At 57.3% G+C, this 7,945-nt stretch overlaps 1 protein-coding gene and 2 long non-coding RNA genes across 3 annotated transcripts; 2 read left to right on the forward strand and 1 right to left on the reverse strand.

The window, feature by feature from the left end:
* Nucleotides 1-644: 644 nt before the first annotated feature.
* Nucleotides 645-1,246, reverse strand: LOC140685035 (uncharacterized). The gene is made up of 2 exons (XR_012058199.1): nt 1,070-1,246; nt 645-991 (listed from the first exon to the last, which is right to left on the reverse strand). It is a non-coding gene; the product is annotated as an uncharacterized lncRNA (long non-coding RNA).
* Nucleotides 1,247-1,585: 339 nt separating this feature from the next.
* On the forward strand, nt 1,586-3,566 carry LOC140685036 (uncharacterized). The gene is made up of 2 exons (XR_012058200.1): nt 1,586-2,442; nt 2,656-3,566. It is a non-coding gene; the product is annotated as an uncharacterized lncRNA (long non-coding RNA).
* Nucleotides 3,567-5,709: 2,143 nt separating this feature from the next.
* On the forward strand, nt 5,710-7,374 carry NKX2-5 (NK2 homeobox 5). Its single transcript, NM_001171774.1, has 2 exons — nt 5,710-6,007; nt 6,776-7,374. Exons 1-2 carry the CDS (start codon nt 5,710-5,712, stop codon nt 7,372-7,374), a joined length of 897 nt encoding a protein of 298 aa, NP_001165245.1.
* Nucleotides 7,375-7,945: the final 571 nt, after the last annotated feature.

Consider the following 7,945-nt stretch of genomic DNA (forward strand, 5'->3'; position numbering starts at 1 on the left):
CGCCAAGTGCGGCAAAAGCAGCGGGGCCGAAGCGAAAATTCGCTTTTCTGGAGCAGGAAAGGCAGAGCGGCCATCCCGGGAGCGGCGGGGACAGCTCGGCGGGACGGGGATGGGGACAGGGAAGGGGACAGGGGAGGGGACAGGGACACACAGCCCTCCCGCCCGCGGCTTGCCCCAGGACAGGCGATTTCACGGCTCTCCGGTTGTGGGTCACAGGCTGGGAGCAAAGGGGACACGGCGGAGAGGAGCCGGTGTCAGGGCTCTGTAACTCGAGTCACACGGGTCCATCCTGCCATCCATCCCGGCGGGGCTGATCCCACAAAAAGGGGTTTTTCCAGAGGGTCTGGGCCGGGATGGATCCGGCTGCGGGAGCCCCGGGGGAACGCGCGGTCTGTCCCCGGGTGACACCGGCGGGGCTGAGGCGGCACCCCCGGGCAGGGCGATACCGGGACGCGGCTCCCTCACCTCTGCGGGTGTGTGCGGGCGAGGACAGAACACTTTTAAGACAAATTAAAGCCTGAACACCCTCTCGTGTTAAACGTGACTCCCCCCGACCGGCCCGGCCCCCCCGGGGCTCCCGAGCAGCGCCAAGAGCGCACGGTGACATCGCAAGACGGATCGGATTTTACACGGCCAGCAGGAAGTACCCGAGAAGTCAGACCTTTATCTCCTCTGGAAAACATCGTGCGGACAGACAAGCCGCAAACACCCTGAAATCTCGCTGCGATTTCAGTCTTCCCGGCCAAGCAGCGCTCCCGCTCCCACCGGAGCCGGTGGGACACTTCTGCCCGGGGGAGGCGGATGGGAACAAACCCCGCCGTGTTTAGAGCTTTGTCCTTCGAAGCAGCCCAGACTTCCAGTGCTCGGAAGGTATTTCGTTTTTCAAATTGTTTTCCTGTCCATCACCGGACGCCGGTGCGTCCCGGCCGCGGGACGCGTGTGACAAAGCATTGTCACATCAAAGTCTCGTCGGTCGTTTAATTCCTCGTCCCTAAAAAACACGGTAAAAAACACTTGCCCTGAGCGTGTTCCCCATGGAAACGTAACGAACAAGCGCTTTGGGGATTACCTGGACGCGTAAAAAAGCTTTTACTGGAGCGCAGAAAACCGGCGGGTCCGAAACCAGAGCAAATAACGCGGCCGCTGCCCGGGGACGGGGAGAGGGCGACGGGAAGGTCGGAGAATTCCCCCATCGCTCTCTGTTCACCAGCGAACCCAGCACAGTTACAAGCAGGGAAAAAAAAAAAAAAAAAAAAAAGTTACAGGCAGGGTAAAATGAAAGCTTTTAATTTATCTGCCCAGCTCCCTGCTTTCGCTTCAGCCGCGGGGGGAAAACACTTCCAGCGCCCGAGGTGCAAGAACCACTGAATTGTCAGATTCCAGGCACGGAGCCCAGGGCAGGAGGGGAATCTCCACGGAGGCATTTGCTCTCCAAGTCCTGCTGCCCAAGTCACCCCACCCGAGTCACCGACGGGGGCGGAAAGAGGCGACCGGGTCAGCCCCGGGAGCGGGGCCGGGGTGCCCAAACCGGAGAGGTTTTAGCGGGGCTCTGCCCCGATCCGCCGGGAATAAAGGGAAGGCTCCGTGCTGCTGTCCGGCTGCTGCGCTTCGGGCTGTGCCCTGGCACCCGGTCTGCACGGAGGGAAGGGGCGCGATCATTTCGGGGTGGGCTGGGACCCGGCAGGGGCCGCCCGGTACCGGCCCTGTCCCGGAGGGATCCCCGAGCACCGGGCAGAGGAGAGGCCCCTCTCCAAGGCCGGCTTCGCCTCAAGGTCCAAACTCTTTTTTTTGACGGCCGGAAAAGGCGAGTTTCCTTAGAGCTTGAAAGGACCGAGGGAAAAGAAGAGAATAAAAAACAATTTTTTAAATGGGGGAAATTAAAGAGGGGGAAAAAAAAGGTAGGAAGGAAAGGAAGTTTGAGCTGCGGTGGAGTGCCTGGACAGCTCCGAAACTATTTTTTTCTTTCTGCAGAATTCCAGAGGAGTGAAAGCAAAACCTTCCCTGGCCCCAGCCGCCCCCGCTGGCCCTCCTGGAGCCTCGCTGGGACCCCGCCACGCACGGCAGCATCCATTTATCCAGGGCTGGCCCATTCACAGCATCCTTCCCCATGGCTTGGAAAGAATTAGTGCCCAGAGGAGCCGGGGGAGCCCTCGGGGGGCCGCAGAGATCCCGGGGTCCCGGCGGCTCCCGGCGCCACGGTGGGAAGCGGGAGATTGGCACCGCTTCTCGCAAGGAAACCCTAATAGGCTATTTCTGGACTACTGGCTCTTAACAAATCTATAGCACCTGAAGTGTTAGCACTCAATTAGTGACAAGGTTTCAAACCCCAGCGTTTACTGGCGAGGTATAAACAGAGTCCTCGGGAGATAGCTGGGAATTAGAACGGGAGGGGGCCCTGGACATCTTAACCGACTGGGATTAAGACGAAAACTTTTTTAAAAGGTACCATCTCTCTCTCTCTAAACAGTCCGAGGTGTCAAAAGCTCCGAGGGACAGAGGATGTGCCCTCTGGAGCTAATTGCGGGGTTGGGAATTTTTTTCTCTTTGTTTGGTTGGTTTCAGCAAGAAAAGCTTTTGGTGTCTTTTTTTTTTTTTTTTTTAAGAAAAAATAGAAAGGAAAAAACCCACACTAAACCCAACATTAATCTCTTTTAGCAATCCCGGAGAGAAGCAACGAGCGGGTGTGGACGACAACCCTTGCCTGCGAGAGGCCGGGGCAGGCTCAGTCCCGAGGGGACAGCGAGAGCAACCTGCAAACAGAGTGAAGCCAGCGGGGGACAGAACAGGACATCCCCACTTTCCCCTGGCAGCCAGAAAAAATAGCAGCGGGTTTTTTCCCTTTATTTCGCCCACTTACACCCCTGGGGCCTGAGTTTGCAGAAAGTGTTTTAGGGCGCTCCTCGGGGTCCTGGCTCGCTTTACCCCCCCTTTTTTTTTTTTTTTCCTCTTTTTTTTTTTTTTTTTTTTTTTTTTTTTTTTCCTTCTTGTTTGATGTTATTTAAACGCGATCAAAAACGAGTCCGCAAAAGTTAAAAGTGATGCGGGCGAGTTCGGGGTCCCCACCCGCGGGGACACCCGGGTGGGTCCCCCCGGGCTGGGCAGGACCCTGCGGGCTGGGAGCAGTGTCCGGAGCTGGGGGAAGCTGTCGCCTTTGTCCCTTCCGCTGGACAGCCGGAGCCTGCCTTCAGCGGGCTGGAAAGGGAGAGAGGGGTGGGAAAGGGGGAGGATGGGTGCTGAGCCCCGACCCGGAAAGTCCGTGAGCTGCTGTACGTCAGTAACTTATTCATCAATCAGCCGGACACAGAGCAGAGCTGGCCTCTCTTTGCCGAGTGTTTGCTTTTTCACCAATTATTGCGGCCCTGCAGCTCTTTTTGTTGATACAGTAGTTCTAAAAAGTGCTAATGTTCATTTATCAGGGGGCCGAGCCCGGGACTCCCACTAGTTGTGATTCTTCCAAAAATATAAACACCAAGAGAAGGGCTAAGGCTAAAGCCCCCATTTGTTTCTAAACTGCAGTATTAAAAGTGATGCATTGTTGAAGATAAAGCGGAGATAACGCTGTCTGTCTCCAATGAATGTCTCCCCGACGCATTAATGACATTCCAAATGATAGCTCCGGCTTATCGTTCAATTAATCACTTCCACCCTCTGCAGCCGGGCCCACATCGATCGGCAGCCGCCGTGTGAGCGGGGGGCTGGAGGGAGCCCGGCAATCCTCAATTCATCCCGGACCGGCGGCGGCAGCTCCCGCCCCGCCGGGATGCGCTCCGGGCCCCGCCGGGGTCCCCGGGCACCGAGAAACCTCCGGGGCAGGAACTGCCCTGCGAGCTCCGAGCCTGACCCGGGAAGGGAGTTCTGCCTCCGTTTTGGCCCGGGATAAAGGAAGGGAGCGCTGGAAGGCGCCTCTCCCATCCCGCAGGATGGGGATGACGCCCAGGCGAAGTGGGTTTGGGGAGGATCGGGATCGCTTCGTTATTTTAGCCCCTATCCAACCTATCCCTCTAAGCTTGTAATAAAAAGGAGGTAACGAGGTTCAGAAAGCCCGCGGAGGGCCGGGGGTGCCGCAAACACTCTGCAAAGTACCTTCACAGGCCCCTCTCCGAGGCTGCCTCCACATTCCCGGGCCACTTCACCCTTCCTCCTGCAGCAGGGGAGCATCCACATCCATCCCCTGGATCATTTCCCAGGGAAGGCTGCAGGAAACGCAGCCGCGAAGATGGAGCTGGCCGCATGGCCGACCCCTCCCCTCATTAAATCGCAATATTTCAGGCCTCCCCCGTTCCCAGGGATCGCTCCGACTGTCAGCGCCAGATCCGGGGCTGCTTCTCCAGCAAAGCGCTCCCAGCACAGCCCAGCGGCTGCAGCGCCGGGGATGCTGCGGCTCCGGGCAGCACCGCCCGCAAAAACATCCCAAATTCACCTCCTGGGAAAAGAGCCGGGGTGCCAAGACACAAAATCCCGGGGGGCAGCGGCGGGTCCGTCCTGCTGGGGGTGGGCAGGCGCTCACCTCTCCACCCGCCCCGGAGGGTCCCTTCCTGCGGGAGGAGAAAGGATTTGCTCAGCCACGGCCCCCCAAAATCACCGCAGCCCTTTAGGGTTTCTCTGTCCTGCTCCCACCGAGCGCGTCCCGTGCCTCTCTCAGCCGGGCGCTGGAGCGTTAAAGGAGATTCTTCATTTATTTCTAATTGTTTTCTCACCCCTCTAACCCACAAAGCCCCGAAGGTTTGTTTTAGCGGCTCCACGCGAGTTAATTGAATGAGCCCCACCGCAGCCGCAGGAACCGGGGGCCGTGCGCCCACCCGAGCTGCGGGGACCCGGCCCCTTGCTTTACTTCTCTCTTACCCCTGTGGATTTTGCAACACCTTCACCCGCGCTTGTCTTGGATTGACTTTTTAATTTATTTTTTTTTTTCTCCCCAGACAGCGCTGCATTTTTTGTTTGAAAACTTTACAAACAAACGAGAGGAAAACCCAATCGGCATTTCCCTCTCCAAAGCCAGGCAGGGGCTGCTCAGGGTCTCTCTGCTCTCAGCTGGACTTTGCAATCACTGTGCTGCTTTAGAAAATCTCTATAAACCCTGAGCGCGGATTTCCCCTTGAGCGTGCTTCGCACAGCAGTGAACTCCCGTTTTTTAGTTCCTGCCATCGGATTACTAAAAACGAAACCTCCGTTCTCTCGCCTAAAAAAAAAAAATTAAATCAGCACATATTTGGTTGATGGTTTCCTCCCGGCCTGTTTATTTAATCTGACTGTATGATAGATAGCATCAGACAGTGAGTTTGTACGCATTAGGCTATTCTTTTTTTGGGGTGTTTTTTGGGGTTTTTTTTTTTGTTGTTTTTTTTTTGTTTCAAATGGATGAACAAACCCTCCTCTGCAAAGCTGGATAAATGCAGTGCCGCCCCTTTAAAAGAGCGGAGCTGTTTTTGAGATGTATTACTATATTAGGTGACATGGAACTTTGCATCTCTCATACCATCACGGCAATGTTGGCCAATAGAAAGCTAAAGTCACCCAAAAACTGCCTAGTCCCTCCTTCCCTCGCCTTATGGTCCGCTCCTACCTGGCGCAGGGCACAGGCAGGGCCGCTCTGGGGAATGCTATGTGCCCCCTCCGGGAGCCCACCCTCCACCGCCGCTCCACCTTGCCCGCTGCCCACCTTCTTTTCCATGACCCTGGGCTGCGGCCGCTGCCCCGCTGTCCTCCGCAATGTTCCCTAGCCCTGTGACAACCACCCCCTTCTCGGTGAAGGATATTCTGAACCTGGAGCAGCAGCAGCAGAGCGGCCTGGGCTCCATGGAGCTGGCGGCTCTGGCCTCCCCGTCCTGCATGCTGGCCGCCTTCAAGCAGGAGGGGTTCGGCACCGACCCCCCGGCCCTGCCCGACCTGCGGGAGGAGCTGCCCGAGCCGCCCCCCCCAAAAACCGCGGCCGCCTTCCCCGGCTCCTTCTACGTGAAAAGTTACGCGGAGATGGACTCGGCCAAGGAGGCCAAGACGGACAGGAAAGGTAAAGCCAAGCGCTGCTGCCTGGGAGGGCACGGCAGGCCAGGGGAACATGGGTTGGGGGCAGTTTGGGGGCTTTGGGTTACGACTTGGGGTGTCGATACTTCTTCTCGCAGTAACTTCTGCGCAGAAAATTACAAATCAGCCCCGCGCTCCCGGGAACGATGAGGTCGGTCCCGATCCCAGCCCGGGGGCACGGGCCAAGGCTGGGGGCTGGAAAAGCGGCTTTAAAATAATTTTTAAAATACCTTGAAATACGGGGGTAATTACACCCAGCGGGGGTGGCAGCTCGGCCGGGGGTCCCCAGGGCTGCGGGGGACAGGGGACAGTGCGGGGCAGCATCTTCGTCCCGTCCCGGAGGGTCCCGCTGAGCCCAGCCCGGAGACCCCAAGGGGACGGGCAGAGCTGCAGGGTGACACGCCAGGCCTCGAGTTTGGATAGAAACAGGGTGACAAATGCGATTCCTGACTCGCTCGGGGCTTGCGGAGAGTTTCGGCATAAAGCTGCGAGCCTGGCCGCAGAGGCGGGCGAGACTCGCGGGTTTTTTTTGTTTTCAAACAAAAAAAGATGGAAAATTTGCTGCAGAGGTACCTAAAGAGCGGGGCAGAGCCGGTCCCGTTGCTGCAGGAGCGGGTGGCCGCAGCGGCCTGTGAGGCTGAGCAAGAGCCAAGGCTCGCTCACGTTGTACCCCCTGTATTAAATACTGATTTATAATATTTTCCCACAATTTTCTCCTTCTGCTTTTTTCCTTCGCCCGTTTATTTTGCTGCAGAGCTGTGTTCCCTGCACAAAAGCCTGGAGCAGGAGAAAAGAGACCTGGACGATCCCGAGCGCCCCAGACAGAGGAAAAGGAGGAAACCTCGCGTCCTCTTTTCTCAAGCCCAAGTGTACGAACTGGAGAGAAGGTTCAAGCAGCAGAAATACCTCTCGGCCCCCGAGAGGGACCATCTAGCGAACGTCCTAAAGCTCACCTCCACCCAGGTGAAAATTTGGTTCCAGAATCGAAGGTACAAATGCAAAAGGCAGAGACAGGACCAGACGCTGGAAATGGTGGGGATCCCTCCCCCGCGGCGGATCGCGGTGCCGGTGCTGGTGCGCGATGGGAAGCCCTGCCTGGGGGAATCTTCCCCCTACAGCTCGCCCTACAATGTCAGCATTAACCCCTACAGCTACAACGCCTACCCCGCGTACACCAACTACAACAGCAACGCCAACTACAACTGCAACTACCCCTCCATGCAGCCCATGCAGCCCTCGGCGCCCGCCAACAACTTCATGAACTTCGGCGTGGGGGACTTGAATTCGGTGCAAACGCCCATCCCGCAGGGCAACGCGGGCATCTCCACCTTGCACGGCATCCGAGCCTGGTAGAGCCGCCCCGCCCGCAGCCTGCGAGCCGGGCTCGGGACATTTCCAGGCTGCGGGACCTGGGGACGGTTCAGTGCTCGGTTGGTTCAGTGTTCGGTTCGGTGTTCGGTTCAGTGGAGCATCCCGGCGGATCTCACCGCTGTGGTGGCCGTGGACCGGGCGGGTTTCGGTATTTTGTGCGGGGCCAGGCAAGCACCAGAGGGGGATGCCCGTATTTCCCAGCCCCTCTGGCTCCCCTTCACCCTGATAATTCCCCTCCTTCCTTCCTACAAACCAGCCGGTAATTTAGCGTGATTTGTTCGCAACAACACCCAGCCAAGCCCTGAAACTCTTTTTTCTCTTTTTTTTTTTTTTTTTTTTTTTTTTTAACTTCTACTCTATACTAATTATTATTGACATCCACATTTAATTTTTGCACTTCCCGCTATTCGGTCAGTTCGGCATCTCGGCACCCCCAGGTGTCCCTTGCGAGGCTGCTGCTGCCGGCCTGGGCAGGGATGAGGACAGACAGACTCCCGAGGGACACAGACACTCCGGCCCGCCAGGTCCCTTAGGGTTCTGCACTAAAACGTGA

This window comes from Taeniopygia guttata, chromosome 13 (assembly GCF_048771995.1).
Source record: "Taeniopygia guttata chromosome 13, bTaeGut7.mat, whole genome shotgun sequence".
Classification (NCBI taxonomy): Eukaryota; Metazoa; Chordata; class Aves; order Passeriformes; family Estrildidae; genus Taeniopygia; species Taeniopygia guttata.